At 40.9% G+C, this 26,834-nt stretch overlaps 2 protein-coding genes across 2 annotated transcripts in view; both read left to right on the top strand.

The window, feature by feature from the left end:
- The window catches only part of LOC147684192 (receptor-type tyrosine-protein phosphatase eta-like), a 134,252-nt gene that overhangs the window by 46,703 nt on the left and 60,715 nt on the right, over window positions 1-26,834 (top strand). The window lies entirely within an intron of this gene.
- LOC147684193 (receptor-type tyrosine-protein phosphatase eta-like) lies at window positions 39-25,721 on the top strand. Its single transcript, XM_086944683.1, has 6 exons — window positions 39-183; window positions 6,945-7,199; window positions 15,057-15,311; window positions 18,369-18,623; window positions 23,046-23,300; window positions 25,627-25,721. Exons 1-6 carry the CDS (start codon window positions 39-41, stop codon window positions 25,719-25,721), a joined length of 1,260 nt encoding a protein of 419 aa, XP_086800809.1.

Here is a 26,834-nt window from a genome sequence, read left to right as displayed (position 1 = left end):
CAAAGGGCAGTCCGTTTGAAGCCAGGTAGCCTCTGGACATGGTCCCACTAAAGCCATCAGTTTTGGCAGTAAAAGCTCAGAGCAAAAAGAGTTCAATGTGCGCAGCAAAAGAGGCCCACTCTTTGATCGGATACTTTTCTTGCTTTCACTGTCAAGATTTCTTCTTCTGCGGCCGGACAACAGGTATTTCTTCAGGTCAGAAGACCCTCGCAAAGTGCATAAGAGTCCTGACCTACCAGCAGGAGATCCTTGGAGTTTGTCCCCTGTAGATAGGAGTACAAACCGAGAGGAAACACCTCTCACACATACAGCACCTTAGCGCGTGTCACACATTCAGGGTACTGAATCATGTATATCCTGCAAACACCCCCACACATAATAGGTCTGATGAAAGCCAGTTTAAATAGAAGGCCTGGCTGAAACTAGACGACTATAATGGATGTGGGAGACCATAATTCTACCCCTAAACGTCCCTAGCCTTTGTTTCTAACCTCTGCCTGGGGCCCACCATTAAACTTACTGTTTGGGACCCCTAGGACAGCAGTTTAAACCTCACGCAGCACGTCATCACAGCACACTCATGTTCCAAAAACCCGCTCCACAGTAGCCTGGCATCCCAGCGCACCTGGTGGTGCACTCGCTGCCTCTGGTGGGGACCGATGATGAAGCATGCCACCAACTAGGTTGGTGGGTGAGGGCCTTCCTAACAAACCAAATGGTTTCCCATATCAACACATAGTACGCAAACACTATCCCAATAGCTAGTTCTTGTTGTTTACTCATTTAACCCCAGGGGAAACGAACTGGCTGTTCTAGTTTCTCTCTCTCCTTTTGATTGCATGATTTCTTCATTCACACTTGAGGGCATATTTATTTGCATAGCCCGCATCACAGGGAAAGGGCAAGAATGCACCATATTGATCCAGTACGCTGCATTTCTGACCGTTTCCCTTGTGCTGGTGCCTCTGTGGCAGCTTACTGTCAATGCAGGCACCCTTGCACCTTGGCACAAGGGTGCCTGTGTTGTAAGCAGGATTATTTTGTTTTCAGGAAGGAGCACCATCATGCACATCCTGAGAGGCCTTTTCCTCCTCCTATGTGTTCTGCAGTATGCAGAACACACAGAAAGAAGAAAAACGGGGAAGAATAAAGGTATTTCTCCTCATTATGCATCTCATGAGAAGGAGTATATTTTAGTACATTTCCAGGTTTAAAAGTTCTTGTAAATCTAAGAATGCATCAGAAGCCATGAGAGTTTTGTGGGAACACTCTTGCAACACTCTTGCAATGCCTACCCAGGGCAGGGTAATGCTTTGGGCTGCGTTGTGTGACTGCATATTTGTTGAGCCACTCAAGGCCAAGCAAAGCAGCATTGCGTGGGTTTAGAAATATGACTTAATGTTTGTGTTGCTCCTGCATCATATTGTGTGGTTAAAGTGTGACACAAACTGAGTCATATATATGGCCCTTTTTTTGCACAGCATACTCCATCAGAGCAAGGCTGCAGGATGAATTCGGAAATTAAAATCAGAAAGGATTGGCGCAAGGTTGTGCTTTGAATTACTGCATTCAACAAACCACTTTAACAAACTGCACCCAACCACTCTAGTTGTTAAAGTGGTTTGTTGAATGCAGTAATTCATAACGCACGCCTGAACACCTTGTTGTTTTAATCTATTACTGTGGCCTAGTTTGAGTGGTAGTATAGGCTCAACCCCCATTGTTAAAAAAAGAACATATTTTTCAAGTATTAAACATCTCTTAGTGCAACTAAATTGAAATCTTTGACTGCTAAATTTACACCTTGATTGGATTTTTTTGTGCGGTTGGTATGGGCAATCTGGCAATTTGCCTCATTGCCAGCTATCCACATTGTGCTACTCAAATGTAAATCCAACATGACACAGGACTTCTGCCCCTGAAGGTGAGCAGTGTGAAAAGCAGGGGTGTGTTTAGGGAAATGGTGGTCCATTCCTCCTCAGCTACATGAAACATGTCCTAGGAACAACTTCTTCTCTCACTGCTGTGTTGTCCAACTCGTTACCTTTGGCCTAGAGGACAAAGGCTTCTCTATCCTCTGGTCTCTCATTACAAGGACCTATAAATTGACAGGCTTCACCTTTATCCCTTTCAAGTTAATGACAAACCTTGCCAGCTGCCCTTCCTGAGCTGATAGTGTTTGATGTGCTCTATGTCCAGTATATCCGGTCACAAAACTATACAAAAACTGCGGGATTAAATGGTTAAAGTAATCTCAGTCGACCGGTAATTACCCAAGGCTGTATAGTACTCCAACGTTATTTTGCACAACATATGAGATTTCCTAATAGAAATTCCTATTCTGCAAAGAATCGCTATGAGGATATCTCTATTTAGGAAATGCAAAATGAAATGTACAAAAATAGAGATTTCCTAATACAGATTCCTACTCTGTAGGAATAGCTATTAGGAAATCACTATTTAACACATGCTAAACTAATTATTCCTGGGGGCCCAAAGGCCCATAGGTATGAATGGTTTAGCCTAAGGACCCCCTTTATGCAGCCTAAAAAGAAGTGGTGCATATGTAGAGCCCCAGGGGCAAGTGTGTGCCAGACGTTGCTTTGTACAAATTGCACCTGGTCAAAAATGGCTTGGAATCGATGGTGATAGCATTTCCTAAATGCGCATGTTGCTTTTAGGCAATACTTTGTACATGTGGTTAGGAAACCGCAAATAGGAAATCCCTATTTGCGACTTACTAATTAGGGAAATGCAAAATTCAATTTCTACTGGGTAGAAACCACATTTCATGATTCCCCATCTGCCTTTGTTCAGATTTAGAGGCTATTAAGCATTTCTTAACTGACCGAAATTGAGATTTGGTCTGTTTAAGAAGGCAAAATCCTTTCGGACATCTGGCCCTAAGTGTGCAACCAATCGTGTTTGTGCAGCATATTGAAGATAAGGTCCTTTTCGATAAAGAGGTGTTAGGTGTCTCTCTAATAGAGAACTTGTTTTTAACAACCCTTGCAAGATGCGTTCTCCTACAGTTGAAGGCATTTATGACAATTGAATCCTTCAATGGCAAGAGGTACCACCTGAATGCCAACAATCGTTAGCCAAGGAAGAAGGGCTATTTGAACATTTGGTACTAGACCTACTTTCAGGCATTGGTGTTTCACGTCGATGCAGTCCATTTCCACTGCTAGTGTACAGGAACCTGCTAGAGGTCCACCTATGCCAAAGATGGGTATCAGGCACATTTTGCTGCCTGTTTACACCAAAGTTAACTATTCATAGGGCTTGCAGTGCTCCAGCAACATTTTTCCCACTCCTGGAAACGTAAGATGATGATGCTATCCATGCATGTAAACCTTTTAAAATGCATCACAGGTCGCCAGGGCAGTTCACTCTTTGGCCTAACTAAATGCATGCCATCATTATGATTTCTACCCCATATCTACATTGTTAGCTAATAAAATAATCCTAAGTCTTGTCATACATAATCTTTTATCTCTATGAACAGACTGCTTAGCTGTTTACTCCCCTTTTCAAATTGTTGCTCCTACTTTCATAACCAAGGGGACCCCGACGCCAAGGCCACGTGTCTGTGCAGCAGCGTGGTCTCCTCATCTTCCTTACCATGCTTCCCCATGGACTCTGGGCTGAAAATCAAGAACCACACTATGGAGCATACATTGTTAACCCTTGTATCAAACATAGAGAGTGGAGAAAGGGCAGTAAAACCAGGGCACGAGGTGTGCAGTGAATTGGAGTTGGATATATAGGGATCTCCAAACTCCAGGCAGGGGAGAGGTGGAAGGGAGGCCAACCCTCATAGGTCCTGAGGTCTCCTCTGACTGAGGAGCCTTCAAAAGGCTGTGGAGGTCTCTGTTTTAGCAGGTAAGTAACAGTATGGCAGGACAGAGCTGCAAGGGAAGGTTAATTACAAGGTCAAAGTGTATTGTGAGGTCTGTGGTTGGGCGTATGAATCCTTGAGGTTTCACCACAGTAAACCAGACTATGGGGCAACCCTGCAGCTTTTAGTTTTTCCATGTCTGTTTGTTGCTTATTAGCTTTTTTCAGAGTTTCCTGGAGTTGTTTTGGTGGGGCCATCCAGCGTGTGACATGTCACAGTAGAGGGGTCCAAAAATAAATCTCACTGTGCTTTATAATTAATACCATGCTCCAGACTGTGGATGAACATCAGTAGATATCGCCTCCAGCTTCTGCAGAGTATCCTTTCAATGTTTGCATTCAAGCATAACCTCACACTTCTACCCCCTGAGCTGATCAGCACTCCTTGCTCAAGCGCTGCCTACTGGCAACATAACAAGGAACAGACTGTTTACCTTACTCTAGCACCTATCAAAGTATCTGATGAGGCACTATCTTCAGATGTAATCAATGGTGTTTCTCTCTACAGAATTGCATTCTCAAATAGCATGTTGCCTCAAATGTCCCCATATATCCTAAAATGCAGCATGAAAAACTGATCTTTACTTGAACCCTCTGGTGGTTACCTCTCATTTCCCGCTTCCATCCATTGCATGCCTTTTCTACTTGAAATAATTCTCCTCTCAGTCACATCTATGTTTGCCCTAATTTCTATTACTGTATTTCAACAAAGTGCAAACAACACATTTTAAAGATCACAACCTCTCCTTTTTTGGAAAATGACAACTTAATACTACAAAATCTCCGCTAGCTAATCTATGAACCCCACCAAACACAGCGACTCGCTTATCCCTCTTCTCTAGTGAGCCATCTCCTTGAGTGTGGCAGACTCAGAGCCTCACCTTGGCTATTCATGTCCAGGGTTGGGTCCTGGTTGGACTGTGGCTAGCCACAGTATTCCACATCAAAAAAGTTAAACTTTGAACATCATCATTAATGCATATGGTTATATTTTGTGTGCCTGAATTCTCAAAAGTGTCACCGTTTATCTTGTATCCTCACTTTTTTGAGATACCCGAGCAGTGGCTCTTAGATGTTACTCTGTTGTTGTGGCTGCCATTCAGAAGTTGTGTCTCAATGTCTTTTCCCTTTACCGATTGCTCCCCAAGGTTTCTAAACTACATGTCAACATTGAGTTCCTTGGTTGTAATTGGTGGCTAATTTTGATAACGGGCTCCATTCAATTCTGTACTCAATTCCTACATTCTTATGCTTCTATTCTGACAATGTCTTTCTGCTGTGAGAATATATGTCCAGGAGCTAGTTTAATACTAACAAACATTCAACATCAAGGTGTAAAGTTTGATTTTTCTGGACAGCCCACGTAGGAATTCATACAAACCCTTCCCTGCTTCAACATTTGTTGTACAGGCACAATCTTCTAAATGTTCTAATTCAACCTATTTAAATTGAGGTATTATTAATAGTTAAATCTTTACCAGCAAAATGTTTTTGCATGGATCTATGTTTTATTAAAGATTCTTTTTAAACCTTTAGTACCTCAGGAAGGGTAGCTTTACAAAGTGTTTATCAGCAGCATGAGTATATCTTTTTATACGTTGAATTAAGAAATGTGGATTCAAGTTGCACCTTTTGTATACCTGTATACATTTCAATCTTCAAATGTGTAACCATTTAGGTTTAGTTAGTCCACACCAGTCCTCAAATACCTTTTAAGTAGATAGTTACCCAACATATGGATGCGAGTGTGCCCACATAACTGTGTAAACATTAACTTTTCAACTGACAACAGCACGTTTATCTGCTGTTTGTAGATTCCTAAAACAACTGTTTACTTTTACTTTTAGAATTTATGGTCCTGATCTTGAAAAAGAAAAATGTTGCAAACTTTTAATAACAAATCAGTAAAATCACAGAATCGTAATACTTAAAATGTCAACTTATCAAATAATTAAGGGTTAGTGGAGCTGGTGTAGTGTGTCTACGCGTAGCTTCACAAAGTTTGAAAAAAACTCACTCCCCCCTCCCAAACCCTCCCATATTCATTAAAAAGTATAAAAGAAGGCATTTACCTGTGTGTCTGTCACCTCCCCTGCCTGGCCGCGCTCCTTCCTGATCCTCGTGACCTTCTTCATTTTTCCCGCTGGAAACAACGTGAAAGTAGCTCAAAGCAGCGCATAGTTCTGCTCTGCATTACTTAGCGCCATGGGGGCATAACAAGAGTGGAGCATGGGCGTTCCCGTGCAACCACCCAAGGTTTCTCACGTGAAACCCAATTTACTAAATAAAGTAGAAAGAAGGTAATGTGAGAAAACGAGGCCCTTTTAAAGTAGGCGCAAGGAAGGAGAAATGTTTTCATTCCTCTTTGTCTGACTTTGCATATGTGCTGCACTCTACAGCCCACATACAAAGTGCAAAAAGGCTTCATGTAAGTCTAAGCTAAGTATTTTGTAAACCAGTGCTAGACTCAAGGAGACACCCTTGCACCATGGTACAAAGCTGTCTCCGTAGTGCGCGGCAGCTGATTTCAGCGCAGAAACTAGTGAGATGGGAGAAGAGTGCCTTATTTCAGTAAACTGGGTGCTCTCCTCCTCAGGTAGCACAGCATTGGCGGCTGCTGCAGTGCGCTGCTTAAAGAGATAATAAATCCCCCCTAAGTCTGTTGTGGTGCAAGTTGCAGTACAATTGAGAGGGTGAGGCCTATCTCTGTTGGCTGTCTTCCTGCTCACTTCATGAAGGAACAAGTATGAAAGAGGAATGAAAAAGAAAGGCAAAAATGTGTCTTTTTACTGTTTACCGTCTTAAATAATGTGCACCAATAAGATTGTGAGGAATTGTGACAAATTATAAAAAACACAGTGACTAATTGCAAGCACAAATACTCTATGAGGAATTCCTATCCACATCAATGATTCAGTTAAAGTGATGAGCACTCTGTAATCCTTTCATATGTTCCCTGGTATTTCTGCTAGAAAACAAAACTCAATTCAATTTTTGATGTAACTCCTTTCATACTAATTCTTCTTTTGTTTTCTTTATTTCAGAAAAAAATCAAATTGTGAATCTTACCTTGGTAGAGGTTTCCATTGATTCAATTTCACTGAGATGGGGACCAGGGACTAACGGAATAAGCTCCTACTTGGTCAAGTTGTCAGGAAATCCTTCCTCAAATGGGACCACACTTGAGGAATTTGTGTCCATCACAAATTTGATACCTGGGAATTACTACACATTCATAATCTCTGCTGTGTTTGGAAATGGTGATTTGGGATTTGAGTATGTAATATCTGAATATACAGGTGGGTTTTTTCCATATACAAGTGAAATTGTATGCAATTACAGATGCAATATCAATCCTGTAAAGTTTTATAAACAGGATAATGTTAATAACTCACAAAAACGCAACAGAGAGATATATATTCTAAAGTCAACAAGCAGAGACAACACCATTGCCTTGACTACAAATTCCATGATAAGCATACCTTTTAATGCATCTGCCTCAAAGAGAGTTAGGGCTCTTAGATTTCATCTAATTATGGTATTTATTTTGAACATATTTTATAGAAGAAAGTTTGAAGAGAATACAAATTGGATTCCGAACCAAGTTCCCAGTTTAGGTTAGAATGTACTCAAAAAGCTGCAGTGAGTAATGCAGTCTGGCATTTGCTTCTATTTTACTTCAGTGTATGTGCATATTTTGGACATTTCATATATTGACAAACAGTTCCCAGAAAGCTCTAGGTGATCTATGCCAATTAGAAATGTATAAGACTGCTCAATTGCAAAATAGTTCAGGAAGAAACATATCCTACATTTGGAAACGTATCTTGGGTGGCATCCCAGTCCACTGTTACTTTTCACACAACGCCACCTCAGTTTTGAACGAGCCATGCACAACTCATTGTTGATGCTGCTCCAATGGGAAAGGTCCAGCATGATCTGCCAAGCCAGGTCCTCCCTGAACCAGAACATGAGCAAACAGCACTTTCATCCTGATTGGAGCTCATCATTTGGGCGCAGCTTGATTCCAATGAGTACTGGGCCTATGTCTTTCTATTTTTTGTATGCGTTTATGGCCTTTGGATGAATAAAGTTTATTTTGACTTGTGCATAGAATGGGACCCACGTCTGGGCACTCCTGTTGCACTTAAGGTATCACCTTGAAGTATACAAGAAAGTGGTGGATGGAATGATTAAATTCATTTTAGCTACTGATAATTTTTCTGGATGAATCACAGGCCATTATTATTTTGCACACCATGCCACCTCAGTTAGGACCCAGTCATATGGCAATCAGTCTTGTCCATGCTCCAATAGGTACAGACCATTCGGAACTGCCAGATACTCTCTTAACGGGGACACAAACAACAGAAAAGTGGTTTCACCTGTATTGGAGCTCTTCGTTTGGGTGAATATTGATTCCAATGGCCGATCTGCATTGCCATGTTGTGCAAAATATCGATGGACTGGGTTGCGGTTGGGGTAATTACCAGTGACCGAGACTAATTCAAACATTCCATCCATCATTTCAGGATGACAATCTAAGTGCTATGGGCATGCCCAGATGGAGGTGTTATGCTCACTGTGCTGCTGAAACTAAGCTGCATACAATTGATGATCCTCAATCAGATTAAATACTTGTATTCTTTTTTTTTGTTCCATTTCAAAGGGGTATTGTCTGGCATTTCAGGTTACAGTATCCCTATTGGAGTTAGGTCAAGACTGATTTGCCTTAGGGCTATGTCCAAAGTGAGGTGGCATTGTGTGAAAAAATAACGATGGTCTGGTATGCTGCTCGAGGAATTACCAGAGGCTTAGATTTAGTGCAACACACTTAGGGCCTGATTATGAGTTTTGGCATTTGAGGGTGAACAGTCCTCCACTGCTGCGCCCCTGCACCTTCAGACTCACAGCCACCGGCCAGATTACAAGTTATTTGTAGTATTGTGGACTGCGGCTTGGTGTTCCCTGGGTGGTGCCTCATTTAAAGTCTGTGTTGAATTTGAAAAAGGCACCACAATGTGAACACCTCATAAGGTTTTTGCACTGGCTTGGACTGAAAAGCATATGCCGTGCCGGAACTTTTGTCCATGCACACAGGAGGGCATATGTTATGCCCCTTTGTGTGCATGCACATGTGGAGGAGGCACACAGGGCCCTGTAGGACTCCCTTTGTTTCCTCTCCACCAGGGTTGACATGGAGGAGGAATCTTCATGTCACCAGTGGAGGTGAAGAAACTTGTAATATGCTTGGCTGACCAAGGAGGTCCCACCAAGCATATTGCGGCCTCTGACCGTCGCATCACCTTCAGTGAACTATGGTTACCTGGCGGCCGTCCTAGGACTGTCCGACTTCCCAGCTCATAATGGAGCAGTCGGACCACTGGTTCAGCAGTGGCCATACCGCCACTGCCATGCCCATGTGTCTTGCTCCGCCTTTCAGATAATACAGAATCTCCCACACACTGGCTCAAACATGGCAAAGCAGGACACATAACAAAAATGTAGTAAAGGGGTTAACTTTAGAAAATGCAAAGACTCTCTTTTTATAATAAGGCGTGTAGTTTTATTCATGCAATGCACTCTAAGAGAAAGGTTTTCCAAATGTCAAACGAACCACATTTGAATGTATATAGAGATATATATTTATATGCAAGCAATAATAACACACTTGGTAAATGCAACAGTTAAATGCATGGATAATAATATGAAATACAAACAGCAACAAATATGAGATAAAACTCAAGCAAATAATATGGGTCGTCCTGCAAGAGATCAGGAAGATATATATATACACAATAAATACATCAAATTAATATTTTGGATGTGCACTCTAACTCATTGACACATCACAAAGAAAACACCTCAAATTACAAACAGCCACTGGAAATACTCATCAAAATGGCACTAGTCAGAAACAAATCAACTCACCCTATCGTTCAGTCAACATCCTTGCCAACTCAAGCTAGGGGAGACAGTTACAACCAGGCGATGTACTTGTGATCAGGACTCAAGTCCAGATTCTTGTGGCAATACATCTATTCCACAAGTGAACTCCCCCCTTGGCTATCAACAATCCTCAGCTTTATAGTCTCAAAATACACTAGAAGGTTCGAGAGTCTTCTCCTCTGCGCCAAGGAAACTTATTGGAACTTGCCAGCTTCCAGGCAAGCATTCCACGGAAAGAAGGATTTCCCACGTTCCCTCTACATTCTCACGTGTTCCTGCCTTTATCTTGACAAAGCTTAAGAAAGCCTTCCAGGGAACATTAAACAATCTCTCACAAAACAGACCTTGAATGTGATTAGCCCAAACAACTTGAAAGCCTGTCTGTGCGTGCAAAAAAGCTCAAGCATGGCAGAGTCAGAATTCAGGATGACATGAGGCCATGTCAAACAAATAGTAAGATCTTCATAATGCTTGCCAATGTGCAACACGATGCACATTTGTGCACCACTGCCGATAGCATCACATACTTCATCTCTCAATGTACAACACAATGCACATTTGTGCACCACTGCTTATAGCATAACATACTTCATCTGTTATTGTACAACATAGTGCACATTTGTGCACCACTGCTTACGGCATCACATACTTCATCTCTCAATGTACAACACAGTGCACATCTGTGCACCAACGCTCATAACACTACACTTTGAGACCAAAAAGTACATTCCACACCTCTGTCTCTCTCAAGCTTTCAAATGCACATCCCACACGTTCTGTTCATCGGCAAGCTGTTCTACTCGGTGACAACTCCCACTTCAAAACTACGGGCCCGATTCACAGAACAAACTTAAGACAAAATCCTAAACTTACTACTTTTGGTATTCGCAGAAGGCATTTAGAAGTCTTAAATTAGGATTTTGTCTTAAATTAGTATTTTGTCTTAAATTATGATTTTGTCTTAAATTATGATTTTGTCCTTAGTTAGGATTGTGTCATAAATTAGGATTTTGTCTTAAATTAGGCTTTTGTCCTAAATTAGGATTTTGTTTTAAGTTAGGATTGTGTCCGAAATTAGGATTTTGTACTAAATTAGGATTTTGTCTTAAATTAGGATTTGTCCTAAATTAGGATTTTGTCCTAAATTAGGATTGTGTCTTAAGTTAGGAGTTTGTCTTAAGTTAGGATTTTGTCTTAAGTTAAACTTAATACAAACTTAAGTTAAACTTAAATCAAGTTAAAACTTAATTTAAGACAAAAACCCAATTTAAGACAATATCCTAATTTAGGACGAAAACCTAATGTAGGACAGAATCGTAATTTAAGACAAAATCCTAATTTAGGACAAAATCCTAATTTAAGACAAAATCCTAATTTAAGACAAAATCCTAATTTAGGACAAAATCCAAATTTAAGACAAAATCCTAACTTAAGACTCCTAACTTAAGACTCCTGAATGCCTTCTGTGAATACCAAAAGTAGTAAGTTTAGGATTTTGTCTTAAATTAGTCCTATGAATTGGGCCCTATGGAAAGAGAAACAAGGCATATGCACGAAGTCGAACATTCAAGTCAATTAAAATGATGGTAGTCAAAGGTCATCACAGGATATCAGACCATAAGAGTGCCTCTGGGACTATACCACGTGAGTCAAGCGGTCCTCAGACTGCAGACTATAGGGTCCTTAGTGACACATATATATTCAAGCTTGTGTCTAGTGCACATTGTGCCAAGTTACACCTGACTGACAAGCACCAATCAGGGTAAAACCTATCTTGGGTTGCATCTTTTCTGGTTCAGGATGAACCTAACAACAGCAGTTCAGTCTGAACTGTTACTTTTGGATCAGGGCAAACACAAGGAGATGATGGATGGAGAACTGAAACTTTTCAGACACTCACCCACAGTCACAGATCTGGATTGAATCCATCATCCTTCTTTAGCTCAATTCACCACCCAAGTTCAGACAAAGCCATGAACAAATCAGTCTTGACCGTGTTCCTCATGGAAACAGTCCAGCCCGAACTTCCAAGACAGGACTTCACTGGACCAGTAACAAACATCCTGGGACCGGTTTTGGTATAACACCCTTCATCAGACAAGCTAGCTAGAATGCAGTGACAAAGTGAGCAAGGGACTCACATCAAGGCATACCTTGCCAACTTAGGGTAAACAAAGCAAACACAAGGAGATGATGGACACAGCGGTGAAACTTTTCAGACACTCACTCCTATTCACTATTAGAATTAGGTTGAACATACCATCATTCTTTAGCTCACTTCTCCACCCCAGTTCAAACTAAGTCATATATAAATCAGTCTTGACCCCGTTCTTCATCGGAACAGTCCAGACCGAACAGCCAAGCCAGGTCTTCCCTGGACCAGAAACAAGCCTCGTGGGACAGGTTTCAGGGTAACACCTTGTGAACTATGCAGGAGGGGGGGGTCAAGGATGAACAAAGGCGGGTACCACTTGTAGAGTTTCGTAGGTGGTGTTTTTATTTTTCAAGGTAACACCATTCAAAGAAACAACCTCCGTCTTTGGAGTGCAAATGCAAACAAACAAAAGGAGACTACTTCGTGGGTCTCAGAGGACGTGGTCAGAAGTCCTTCTTGGCTTCTTTTCTTGCCTTAGATGCTCCACTTAGGGGATCCACGGAAACTCCCCAGCAAGTATATGTAAAAGAAAGAAAAGAACCCCGAGATTACTGTTTGGCTCTAGGTCCTGGGTATTGAAGGGGGGTAACGGGGATTGAGGGGATCACCAGGGACTGTCACCAGTTTGTTAGTCTGTATCCGGAGTATCAGCAGAGTGTGCTCGGGGACGAGGGAGTAAAGGAACACACACGCACACACAGTCCTGTGACCTCCCTCAAACCTCCCTTACCCGGTCCCACCCCGTGAGAAAAAAAGTCCCCTTGACCGATCCCGTACCTTGTCCAGCCACACATCTCCAGAAGTGTGGCGGGCGGCTCGTGATGACGGTGGCCTCCTGGCGTGATGGTTCTGCTGGACTGTCTGTCTTCTTCGTCCTCCTTATTCCTTGACTTCTCCTCAGGAAGGTTAGTTGGCTCCGGCTTCTCTGCTCTTGTTTTTCCTCCGGCTTTCGCGCTGTCTTCTTCCTGGTGGTGTGTTTTGAGCGCCGCCTCGGTCCCGGATTGGCTGAACGATGGGGACGTCATGCCGGAGGTTTCCACCCCCGGGAAAGACCAGGCAGCGTTAAAGGGACCGTATGTGTCCTTTCCTCGGGGTGGAAAGGAACAGGTGTTAAAGTCCTCGCCCTGCCCAGGACAGATCGAACCCCGTGACATACCCCTCATCAGCCGGGCTTGCTTGAAACCAGTGAATCCAGTGGCAAAGTGAGCAAGGCACCCTTGACTGGGCATTCCCTGCCAACTTAGAGTGAACACAGCAAACACAAGAAGACGATGAAAGGAGCACTGAATGTTTTCAGACACTCCGCCCCAGTCACTTTAGATCAAGATTGAATTCATCTTCGTTCTTCAGCTCAGTTCGCCACCTCAAATCAGAACCATCCATATGCAAATCACCCTTGACCCTGCTCCCCATGGGAATAGTCCAGCCCACCCTAACAGGCCAGGTCCTTCCTGGATCAGAAACAAGCACTCTGGGACCTGTTTCAGGGTATCACCCCGCTCAGCCGGACTAGCTTGAATTTAGTGGCAAAGTGAGCAAGGGACCCACTTCTAGACCTTGCCTGCCAGTTGGCTCTGGACTGTTCTCATGGGCAGCAGGGCCAAGGCTAATTTGCATATGGAATGGTGTGGTGAGCAAAATAATGATGGATTAAATCCAGATCTGTGACTCAGGGTGAATGTTTGACAATGTTCAGCATTCCAACCATCATCTTTTTGTGTTGCATTTTCTCCCTAACTGGGAAGGGTATGCCCAAACGTGGGTCCCGTGCTCGCTACACCATTAGTTTTCAGCTAGCCTGAATGATGAGAGGTGATGCCGTAAAACTGGTCCAAGGATGCTTATTTTCTAGTCCAGGGAGGACCTGGCCTGGCAGTTCAGACTGGACAGCTCCCATGGGGGGCAGGGACAAGGCTGATTTGCATATGGCTAGGTCCAACCTGGAATGGCATGGAACGCAAAATAATGATGGATTAAAAACAATCTGAGACTTGGGGTGAATGTTTGACAATGTTCGGCATTCCATCCATCATCATTTTGTGTTGCCTATTGGATCTTGGCGAATACTGACTTGCATATGGAAAGGTCCTTACTGAGGAGGCATTGTGTACAAAATAACAATAAACTAGGATGCAGCGCTAGTAATTGTCAGTGACAAAAGTGAAAATAAGTTCAGAGTTCAATCTATTACTTTTTTGTATATTCATCCTGTTACCAAGCCTAATCCATTGTCCTGCTAGGGGATCCGTTTATAAACCTAATTAAAGTCACTCACTCTCACTGTAGTTGCTGTCAGGCTAATGGAATTTAGATTTTAAAAAAACTCAGGCTGGGAAAAGGTAATATTCTAAAAGATACTTTTCAAAAATATTTATTAAAAATCGAACTTTACCATTTAATTGAACTATTAATATATATTGAAAATAGTGGTTGAACGTATTCTCTATATTCTCTTAACACTTTGCTAACGGAATGAATATTTTAGTCTGCACCTCATAGGACAGCCAGAATGTTTCACAGTGAAAATAGCTTAAAGGAGCTTTTCAGTGTAGGAACATGGTAATATTACATTTCTACATGTCCAATTTTTGAATACCATGCAGCCTAGCTTACAGGCTGCAAGGCCTAGATAGGTGTGTCTCATTAATAATGAATAGTTTTCCATTTCATACTACTGGATTGCACAATAAGTGCTGCAATCCACAGGGGAAATTTAATTGTCCATGCTGCGACTATAGTTTCTACTCCATATACTGTGGCCTTCAAAAATAGTTAGATAAGTGAAATCAGGGACTAACCACAGATTTACATGTTATAGGGGTCAGAGTACATAGGCTGGGCACTTTCCCATGCTTCCCTAATGTGCAAGGTCTTCAAACATGCAATAAAATAAGCAAGTAAAGGATGCTATTTACTATTATCACCATCCTGAGCAGGCAGCAGTCAGCCTCGAATATTCCTTCTGTGACATTTCTATTCGGAGATCAAACTTCATATAATTGCTTAAGAAATGTATGTAATAGGGACTCACATTCCTTTATTTTTCTTTCAGTACCCAATGTCACCAATAATCTGGACGTCACAAAAGTTACGATTGATTCAGTTTCCCTCAGTTGGCTACCACCGACTGGCAATCAAAGCTTCTATTTGATACAAGTGTTAGGCAATTCAGCCTCAAATTTGACAACATTCTATGAAGTTGCGTCCATCACAAATTTAATTCCTGGGAATTACTACATGTTCTTAGTCTCAGCTGTGTCTGGAAATGGTCTTCAGGGAAAGAGCAGCATGATATCAGGATACACAGGTGAGCATTTTCCATGTGAAATTGAAACCATTTTGATAGTTTGGAATTTCGGGTGCAATATTAATGTTCAGAAGCTTTATACAACAATTTACAATATGATCAATTAGTAATGCTCAGTAGATGAATGTGCTAGACCCGTTGCATAAAGATATACCGTAACAAAATGTTCCTTCCAACTGCCTTTTCATTTCTAGTGGCAAATTAATGCAAAGGATTTGTGTAAAGTATGGGTATAAGAAAGTGAATCACTATTTGGGGTGAATGTCAGTCCACGAAAATTAATAAAGTCACTAAGCAGTTAGGTCCCAGGAAAATTAGTGGAAATATGTAAAGCATTTAGAAGTACCAAAAAGTAAAAAGTCAAAATCACAACACAATAAAAATTAACATCTAATTTATAAAATTAGAGGAACATGGTATAAACTAAATGACACCAAAACAACAAAAATCCAAAATGGGAAACTGGAGACATGAAATGTAAAAGAGCCTGTGCTCGAGATCTAGGCATGATTTGAGGCTGCTTGTGACAGACCACGGGTCGGATGCACCCAACAGGTTCATCCCAGGCAATGATTCTTACCTTCTGACTTAGTCTCTGAAATGGAAGTTGAAATCCTCTAGCGGGGCCAGGTTGCAGACTGTAAATGAGGAAGTCCTTTCGAAGCCATGTAGCCTCTGGACATAGTCCAACTAAAGCCATCAGTTTCGGCAAGAAAAGCTCAGAGCAAAATAAGTTCCATTTGCGCAGCCAGGGAGGTCTGCTCGTTGGCCGTATTCTTTTCTTGCCTCCAGCCTGTCAAGATTTCTTCATTCACACTTGGGGGCATCACAGGGAAATAGCAAGAATGCACCATATTTATCCAATATGGTGCATTTCTGTCCATTTTCCTTGCCCTGGCGGCGATTTGGCAGCCTAGCGCCAAAGCAGGCCCCCTTGCACCATGGTGCTAGCTTGCCTGTGTAGTAGGTAGGAATTGTATTTGCAGGAAGGAGACCCTTCCTGCACAAAAGAGATCTTGAGAGGCTTTTTCCTCTTTCTATGTGTGCTGCATACTAAGGCACACACAGAAAGAGGAAAAAACGCCTCTCATGGGAGGGCGTATCTTTTTAGTGCATTCCCAGGTTTACAAGGTCTTGTAAATCTGGTAATGCATCAAAAACCATGAGCGTTCTGTGGGAACACTCATGCAGCACCCATGGAATGCCTACCCAGGGCAGAGTAATGCAACACAGTGCTTTGGACTGCTTTGTGTTACTCCATATTTGTTGAGCCACTCAAAGCCAAGCAAAGCGGCATTTCCTGGTTTTAGAAATATAACTTAAAGATTGTGTCGCTCCTGCATCCCATTGCGTGGTACAAGGGCGAAACAAACTGGGTCATATTTATGGCCCGTTTCTCATTTTTGAGGCACAGCATTCTCCATCAGGGCAGGGCTGCAGGCTGAATCCGGGAAAGTCACATTAAAATTAGAAAAGATCAGAGAAAGGTTCTGCTGAACAATGCAAATGCAAAAAGAACAATTGATGGACAGAGTGCAGAACAATGTCATTAATGTACCCCAGTACAGAGATCGGGGCCTAAATCCATCATTTGTTTGCTCACCATGCCATTCCAGTTTGAACCTAGACATATGCAAATCAGACTTGACCCTGCACCCAATGGGAACAGTCCAGCCCGCACTGCCAGGCCAGGTCCTCCCTGGACTGGAAACAAGCATCTCAAGACTGGTTTCAGGGTTTCACCACTCATAAGCCAGAATAGCTTGAATCCAGTGGCATGGAGAGCATGGGACCCACATCTGGGCATACCCATCCCACTCGGGTGACAAATGCAAAACCAACAATTGATGGACAGAATGTAGAACAATGTCATATATTCGCGCCAGTACAGCGATCTGGGCCTAAAACCATCATTTTTGGACCACCGTGCCATTCCAGTGTGAAATCAGGCATATGCAATCAGTTTTTAACCCTCATTAAGGTAACTCACTCTCAGTGTAGTTGCTGTCAGGCTAATGGAATTTATCTTCTAAAAATCTCAGGCTGGGAAAAGGTAATATTGTTAAAGATACTTTTCAGAATTATTTTTTAAACATCTAACTTTACCACTGAATTGAGTTATTAATATATATTGAAAATAGTGGTTGAACATATTTTCTAGATTCGCCTAAACAGAATTAATATTTTAATCGGCACCTCATAGGACAGTCAGAACGTTCCACAGTGAAAATAGCTTTCAGGATCTTTTTCAGTGTAGAAACATGGTAATATTACATTTCTACATGTCCAATTTTTAAAAACCATGCAACCTACCTTACGGGCTGTGAGGCCTATATAGTTGTGACTCATTAATAATTAATAGGAAGTTTTTCTCCTACAAAAAGGATTTTTTCGACAGGTCGGGCCACAGATTTAAACTGGACTTTGGCAGGCCTGAAGCCAAGTTTTCCACTTCACACTACTGGATTGCACAATTAGTGCTGCAATCTACAGGTGGATTTTAACTTTCAATGCTCTTAGTGTAGCATCTCCTCGATACACTATGGCCTTCAAAGAGAGTTAGATAGGTGAATTAGGGACTAGTCACATGTTTACATGCTCTAGGGGACAGAGTACATACACTAGGCACTGTTCCACACTTCCCTATTGTGAAGTCTTCAAACATGCAATAAAATAAACAAAAAAGGGGGGTTAACGCTGCAAAAGGGGGATTAGCTCATGAGGGAAATATGTTTCTTTTGTGTTCATAACCAAGATTGGAGAATGAGGAACCACAATGCAATTCATTTTATTTGAAACAAATTCACTTTATTCCCTTATCTCACTTGGTTTTATGAATTATCATTATCTTTGGCAAAGACCATCACTTATGGCAAAATATCTGCAGAGGTTGATGCTCTCTGTAAAGGATGCTATTGACTATTAGCACCATCCTGAGCAGGCGGCAGTCAGTCTCGCGTATTCCTACTGTGACATTTCGATTAGGAGGTCAAACTTAATATAATTGCTTAAGAAATGTATGTCATACGGTCTCACATTCCTTTATTTTTCTTTCAGTACCCAATGTCACCAATAATCTGGACGTCACTGAAGTTACCATCAATTCAGTTTACCTCAGTTGGCTACCACCCACTGGCAACAAAAGCTTTTATTTGATACAAGTGTTAGGTAATCCATCCTCAAATATGACAACATTCTATGAAAATGTGTCTATCAAAAAATTAATACCTGGGAATTACTACACGTTCTTAGTCTCAGCTCTGTCTGGAAATGGTCTTGAGGGAAAGAGCAGCATGATATCAGGATACACAGGTGAGCATTTTTCATATGCAATTGAAACCATTTTGATAGTTTGCCATTTCAGGTGTAATATCAATGTTCATAAGCTTTATATAACAATTTTTAAAATGATAAAATAATAATGCTCAATTGATGAATGTGCTAAAGTTATACCGTAACAAATTGTTTCTCCTGCTCATATATCAACTGCCTTTTCACTTCTAGTGGCACATTAATGCAGAGGATTTGTAAAAAGTATTTGGTATAAGAAAGTTAATTACTAATTAGGGTGAATGTTATTCCACGAAAATTAATAAAGTCACTAAGGGCCGGATGTAGGTCGGTCGGTAACGGCCGAAAATCGGTATTTTCGGCCGTTACCGACCGAGATTCACAAAATGGTATGTAGGGGCACATATTTTACAGATTCGGTAAAAGGAACATCTGGATGTTCCTACATATCCACCCCTTAGATTTACCGATTTTTAATTACCGAATCGGTAGAATTCGGTAATTAAAAATCGGTAAATCTATTTTACCTACATCTGGGCCTAAGCTGTTAGGTCTTGGCAATGTTAGTGAAAATGTGTAAAGCATTTAGAAGTACCAAAAAAGTAAAAAAGTCTAAATCACAACACAATAAACATGAAAATTCTATTTATAATATTAGACGAACATGTAATAAACTAAACTACACCAAAACAACAGAAATACAAAATGGGGAGCTGGAGACATGAAATGTAAAAGATTTCAGAGAAAAGCTCAGTAACAAATAAAAAGACAATTGAAGGTTATTTTAGCATGTGCTTGAGACCTAGGCATGATTTCAGTCTGACTGCGACACGGGTCGGATACACCCAACAGGTTCATCCAAGTCAACGATTTTTACCTTCTGACTTAGTCTCTGAAATGGAAGTTGAAATCCTTAAGAGGGGCATGGTTGCAGACTGTAACTGAGGAAGTCCTTTTGATGACAGGTAGCCTCTAGACATGGTCCTCCTAAAGTGATGCGTTTTGGCAGGAAAACCTCAGAGCCAAAAAGTTACATTTGCATACCAAAGAGGTCCACTCATTGGCCGGATACTTTTCTTACCTTCAGCCTGTCAAGATTTCTTCATTCACCCTTGTGGGCATATTCATGATTTTTACTGTGCAGGATAGCACAGCAAGCCACCTTGCTGCATTGCCCTGCATCATACGGAAATGGCAACACTGCAGCATATTCTTCCAATATGGCGCATTTCTGTCCTTTTCCATGAGCTGGCGTCGTTTTCGCCGCATCGTCCCAATGCAGGCACCCTTGCACCATGGGGCTAGGGTGCCTGTGCTGTAGGCTGGAATGTTTTTGTAGGAGGGAGCACCTGCCTTGAGGCTTTTTCCTCTTTCTTTGTGTGCTGCATACTGAAGCACACATAGAAAGAGGAAAAAAACGCCTCTCCTAGGGAGGCGTATCTTTTTGGTGCATTTCCAGGTTAACAAGGTCTTGTATATCTGCGATGCATCAAAAACCATGAGAGTTATGTGGGAACACTCATGCAATGTCCATGGGATGCCTACCCAGAGCGGAGGGATGCAACACACTGCTTTGAACTGCGTTGTGTTACGCAAACCCAAGCAAAGCAGCATTGCGTGGCTTTAAAAATATGACTTAGAGTTTGTGTCGCTCCTGGACTACATTGCGTGATGTAAGTGCGACATAAACTGAGTCATATATAGGGCCCTTTAATTTTTTTGAATCATAGCATTCTCTATCAGGGCAGGCTGAATCTGGGAGAGTCACATTAAAATGAGAAAGGATTGGCGCAAGGAATGCAAAACAATGTCATACATCTACCCCAGTACAGAGATCTGGGCTTAAATCTATAGTTGTTTTGCTCACCATGCCATTCCAGTTTGAACCCATCCATATGCAAATCCGTCTTGACCCTGCGCCCAATGGGAACAGTCCAGCCCAAATTGTCAGGCTAGGCCCTTTCTTCACTGGAAACAAGCATTGTAGGACTGGTTTCGGGATTTCACCTCTTATCAGGCAGGATAGCATGACTCCAGTGGCATGGAGAGCACGGGGCCCACGTCTGGGCATACTCGTCCCACTCGGGGTGACAAATGCAAAAAGAACAATTGATGAACAGAATGCAGAACAATGTCATACATTCACCCCAGTACAGAGATCAGGGCCTAAATCCATATTTCTTTTTTGCTCACCATGCCATTCCATTTTGAACCCAGCCATATGCAAATCAGTTTCTAAACCTCATTAAGGTCACTCACTCCGGGTAGTTGCTGTCAGACTAATGGAATTAGCTTTTTCAAAAAACCTCGGGCTGGGATAAGGTAATATTCTTAAATATACTTTTCAGAAATATTGATTAAAAATCTAACTTTACCATTGAATTGAGTTATTAATATATATTGAAAATAGTGGTTGAATATATTCTCTAGATTCTCCCAAACCTTTTCTAATAGAATTAATATTTTCATCTCCACCTCATAGGACAGCCAGAACGTTTCACAGTGGAAATAGCTTTCAGGGGATTTTCAGTGTAGAAACAGGGTCATATTAAATTTCTACTTGTCCCATATTTAAATGCCATGCACCCGACCTCATTAGCTGCAAGGTATTCATAGGTGTGACTCACTACTAATGAATTGAAGTTGTTCTCTCACCAATAGGATTATTTTGAGAGGTCCGGTGATAGATTTAAACTAGACTTTGGCATGCCTGAAGCCAAGGTTTCCATGTCACACTACTGGATTGCATCATACGTGCTGCAATCCACAGGTGACATTTAACTTTCCATGCTGTGAGTACATGTTCTACTGCATATACTACGGGCTTCAAATAGAATTAGATAGGTGAATCAGGGATCCGCCACATGTTTACATGTTCCAGGGGTCATACCACATACACTGGGAATTGTTCCCCCCTTCTCTCATGTGCAGAGTCTTCAAACATGCAATAAAATGAGGATAAATAGGGGTGAATGCTCTAAGGGCCATTATCTCAGATTGGGAACATGTGTACTTTGTGTTCATAACTAAGATAAGAGAATAAGGAACCAAAATGGAATTCATTTTATTTGAACAAATTTTTCTTTACTCCCTTATTTCACCTGGTTTTATGAATTATCTGAATCTAGTCTGACATCTATTATAGTGTATATCTGCACTGTTTATTTGTGCTCTGTTTGCAGAGCATTGGACTTCACAATGCGAAAGATGGATTTGAGGGGTTAAAAATGCTCTAAATTGCAAGCGATTAAATAATATCTTATTGAACAGAGGACAATGAGTGTTGCTTTTCTGTATCCAGACCACATCTTTTCCTTCCCCTGAGAAGAATTTGCAGTGCATGACAGCTTTTTGTTTATGATTTTATAAAACAATGTTGGTATTTATTATATTGAATGCATTCTAAGGTGATTGACATGGACATAAGCATTAAGCACAATTGTTCATTTATTGATACTTTTACAGGGTTGAAATTAGAGGGATATCTTCATGATCCTTAATGGCCACATTCTGATGATCTTTACTAGTTTTAATTGTATTTCACTTCTTGATCAGTTTTTATCTTTGGCAAAGACCATTACTTATGGCAAGATATCTACAGGGGTTGATGCTGTCAGTAAAGGATGCTATTGACTATTAGAATCATCCTAAGCAGGCAGCAGTCAGTCTAAAGTATTCCTACTTTGGCATTTCTATTAGGAGATCAAACTTTAGATAATTAAGAACTGTCAGCCACATGCATCAAGCGATTTTGGAGTCGCAAACGGTGCGAATCGCAAAATTCGGCCATTTGCGATTCCAAAATCACTATTTGGGATGCATCAATGCAAAAGTACAAGAAATCGATATTTTTTGCGATTTCACAAAATGCGATTGCATTTAAGGAATCGCATTTTTGCGATTCCTTAAATGCAATGCATGAATGTTTAAAAAATTGCGAATTCGCAATTAGGGGGAGCAAATTAACACGAGGTTGAACCTCGTGTTAATTTGCGAAATCTTTCAAATATGCTCAAAAATGCATTTTTGAAAGTGTCATGTTACACAGACACATGTCCTTTGGACATGTGTGTGTGTAACTTGCACTTACAATAACATTTCAAGGGTGCAGGGGGGGTCCTTTGGACCCCCCTCAGCACCCTTGAAATGCATTAACAAATTGCGATTCGCAAAATGAAAATCGCAAAATGTTAATGCCTTCCCATTGATTCCTATGGGCCTTTTGGCCCATAGGAATCAATGGGAAGGTTTTCCTTAATTGCGATTCACAAAATGTGAATCGCAATTAAGGAAAAATAAGGAATCGCTAAAAAAATTGGGATTTTTTGATGCATTGCCGTTTGCGATTCCTTAATTTTCGCAATTAAGGAATCACAAACGGCTCCAATGTTGCATGTACCTGTGTATGTAATAGTGACTCACATTGTTTTATTTTTCTTTCAGAACCCAATGTCACCAATGATCTGAACGTCACCGGTATTTCCCTCTATTCAGTTTCTCTCAGTTGGCTACCACCGACTGGCAACAGAAGTTTCTATGTGATACAAGTGTTAGGTAACCCAGCCTCAAATGTGACAACATTCCATGAAAATGAGTCTATAACAAATTTAATACCTGGGAATTACTACACGTTCTTAGTCTCAGCTGTGGCTGGAAATGGCCTTCAGGGAAAGAGCAGCATGATATCAGAATACACAGGTGAGCATTTTCCATATGAAATTGAAACAATTTTTAAAGTTTGCCATTTCAGGTGCAATATCAATGTTCAGAAGCTGTATATAACAATTTTAAAAATTAAAAAAATAATAATATACAGAAAAAGCCTATGTACATGTGATTAACAAAACATTGAACAACATTGTGTTTTTAAATACACAATAAAGACAAACATAAATGTGAAGAATGGTTAATAAAAAAATCATAAACAAATCATCCTACTATTTTAGAAGTCTTGTGTTATTTTTAACTTCTAAATCAAGATCCTAATTCATATACAGATATTATTCCATAAATATTCTACGAATGTTATGCCTTTCAACATTTCATCTAAGAAAAGATAGGAAAACACAGGGAAAACATTGGTGTCATATACGTGGGACTTATCCTCTAAATATAGACCAAAAATGAATTCATAGTTCCTCCATGTTCATATCGCGAGTCATGATAAAGCATTTCGCTTCTCTGATATTAAATATGCGGACTCTCATCAGGGCTCTTAGTTTTTAACAGCACTGTGGGTTTTTGAAATTAGGATGAATAGAGGAATTTTTTTTTTTAAAACAATGATTGTGGCTCCCCTTATAAACTGTTGTTGTCCTCTTTAACGCTGCACAATGCTAAGTATGCCTGGACAATAGGGTGTATTTTGTCCGTTCTGTTTTCTTTATCTGCATAAAAGAAAGAACCATATTTTAAGATTATTTCTTGCTGCCATTAGCATGAAGTGAGAGTTTAATATAAGACTGCACCATACAGCTTTTGAAAAAAGCCTACCTTTTCTTCCAGCCAAGGTTATTTAATTAAGAACTTCATTGCCTATTTATCGTTTCTTGTGACGGCTCTGTGTAAGGAATAACAGGCCATTAGTCAAATGAAAGCTTGAAGTCTATGCTAATGGAAGTAATGAAAAAGCTTTTATCGAACCTGAAAGCCTTGTTCACTGCATAGTGCAGTGGATCTTTCTTGTTAACTTGAGCTCACTCGGGGGCATATCAGCAACAACCGGCGATCATTATCGCTTAGCGCACTTAGCGCTAGGATAATTATCGCCGTCTATCACCAAATTTTATCGCTGAGATAGCATGCTATTAGCAACACTTATCTCAAAAGCGATAAAATTCAAGGCGCAAGCTGCCAATTGTGCGATTATCGCTGGAAATACAGCGATAACCGCACAACATTTGGCTATAGCTTGCTTATAGGGCAAGGCAGACTTAGCTATGATATCCACCTTCCATAGGATATCATGGCTAAGTCAAACTAAAAGCTGGCCTAAGGAAAGTGGCCATAACCAAGGTTAGTGCTACTTTTCTTATCGGTATGCTTGTTAGCGTGCCCATTGATAATTGGAGAAATGTCGCTTAGCGACATTTCTCCAGTTTTTTGAGCTGGAACGCCCACTTTGCATCTCATTAGAGATGCAAAGGTGGGCGTTACGGGATAGGGGCTAAAGCAAGGATTCAGGCGATAGCGTGACCTTGCTAATAGAGCAATAATTTTTCATCGCCGTCTTGTTGATATGCCCCCAAGTCTTTTTCGAGATTAAAACAAACATAACGCTTAGATTAATAAAGCGTTGGTCATGTTGTGAAAGTGGTTACTAACTGCGTTTACATTGTGGTTCAAAGTGCAGGCATACCTTTGATAGTTTCATGTGTAGGCTTTTGTCTTCGTGGTGTGCTCTTAAATGATCAAGCGCGTCTTTCTGAAATACAGAGTTTTGTTTTCTATTCTGACATTGCGTGCAATTTAGATTATGTTTGTCTGAAAAACAAGGTTCTGGTAAGGGCACATTACCTTGTTGTGATTCTGTTCTCTCTCACCTGATTATTGCAAGTGAGATGGCGGCATTTCCCATTAGAAGCATCTCATTAGTGGCTTCTGACTTGGAATCATGGGTGTTGTGGTTCTGGATTGCATTACCATGCGTTTGGGCTACCGTTTTTTGGTGCAGCTAGGCAGTGCATTCTGGGCATTGCAGTGGTCCATATTTTTGCCAATTCTGTCAAACTAACCTTCGCACTATTAAATTTCCGAATTAAGTACGCTTCTTTGAGCAGTAGCAGGTTCTCAATACCTGTCAAAGTTTTTGAAGGTTTAAAACTTGCTAATACTGTCCATTTAAATTGAGCTTCATTGTGACATTTTTCAACAAAGTGTTCAATCATAGGTGCGGTCATTACTTTTTTCTTAATTCTAGACCAATGTTGGGTGATTATTGTTGTTGACCCGTTGGTTGGTTTTCCCTATATAGACTTTTTGACATGGGCAGATTATAGCATAAACCGCTTTTTTTGTCTTACAGTTGGTAAACTCGGTGTGTTTCCATCTTATGCTATCATGGTCAAACTCTGCACCTTCTCTGGTGTTTCCGCAGGCTATGTAGTTTCCAAATTTTGATGTCCTTCAATAGGCTTTAAATTCCATTGAGCCAATAAATCACTTTTGGGTTTGGATAGGGCGGTGTCGGCTTTAATGATTTGTTGACCAATGCTTGGATTTTTTCTCCATGCAAAGAGTGGTTTAGGAAACGGGCAATCTAAGTTTTCTAATAGATGCCAATTCCTTAAGATGTTTGTCTAAAAGTGTTGGTGTCTGGGCCAAGGGTTGATACACACACTAGTCTTTCCAAAGTCTTTTTCTCTTTTGTTTGGAGAAGACATTCTCTAGGCGTGAATCAGGCTCTTTTGGTTGAATGTTTAAGCAGTTTCTTTGCTTAGCCTTTTTTTTTGCATTTCTTTACAGAAGAGCGCAGCATTCTCATCAAATTCTGACATCATGGAACAATTTCTCCTAATTCTGAGTAGTTGCCCATAAGGGAGGTTCTCCTTTAAACTCTTTGGATGTGCACTTTTATAATGTAGGATTGTGTTCTTATCTGTCTCCTTTTTATACAGGGTGGTCTTTAATTCATTTTGTACAGGTATCACCTCTACGTCCAGAAAAGTTACGTTGGTTGTGCTAAATTGTACAGAAAATGTTATGTCTGCATGTCTTGAATTTATCCATTCAAGGAAAGATGTCAGCTTCGCCTGGCTGCCTTGCCACAGGCACCAGATGTCATCAATGTACCTTAGCCATCGTGTTATGTTCTTTTTGTAGGGGTTGTTATTTTCAATGAACTTGTCTTCGTATTGGGCCATGAAGAGGACCGCCATCTCTGGAGCAAAAGTACATCCCATGGCGGTCCCCTTCACCTGTACATAGAATTGATCCTCAAATTGAAAGTAGTTTTTCTTCAATGCCAACTCTGCTAGTTGTACAATGAATGCTGTTGGAACTCTGTGAGGTTGCATTCTTTTCTCCAGATACAGTTGGATCACTCCCAAATCTTCCTCTTGGGGTATCTGGGTAAAAAGGGAGGTGACATCAAATGTCACCATTATCTGGGTTTTTTCATCAAATGCCATTCCTTCAATTTTTTCTCGTAAATATGAAGGGACTTTGGCCAGAAACGGCTTCAGGAAATAGTCAACATATTTTGCAATTGACTTGAATATAGAATCGCACCCC

Source organism: Lissotriton vulgaris, chromosome 11 (genome assembly GCF_964263255.1).
Source record: "Lissotriton vulgaris chromosome 11, aLisVul1.2, whole genome shotgun sequence".
Taxonomy (NCBI): Eukaryota; Metazoa; Chordata; class Amphibia; order Caudata; family Salamandridae; genus Lissotriton; species Lissotriton vulgaris.
The sequence above is the reverse complement of the archived record's forward strand: the minus strand, read 5'-3'. Positions and strand labels throughout refer to the sequence as shown.

What these genes read in the sequence shown, in the direction of transcription:
- LOC147684193 (XM_086944683.1), top strand. Translation starts at nt 39, where the DNA reads ATGGTCCCACTAAAGCCATCAGTTTTGGCAGTAAAAGCTCAGAGCAAA. An exon ending in CATGATATCAGGATACACAG is followed by an intron (nt 18,624 to 23,045) that starts GTGAGCATTTTT and finishes TTTTTCTTTCAG; the next exon opens with AACCCAATGTCACCAATGAT. An exon ending in CATGATATCAGAATACACAG is followed by an intron (nt 23,301 to 25,626) that starts GTGAGCATTTTC and finishes TTTGTCTTACAG; the next exon opens with TTGGTAAACTCGGTGTGTTT.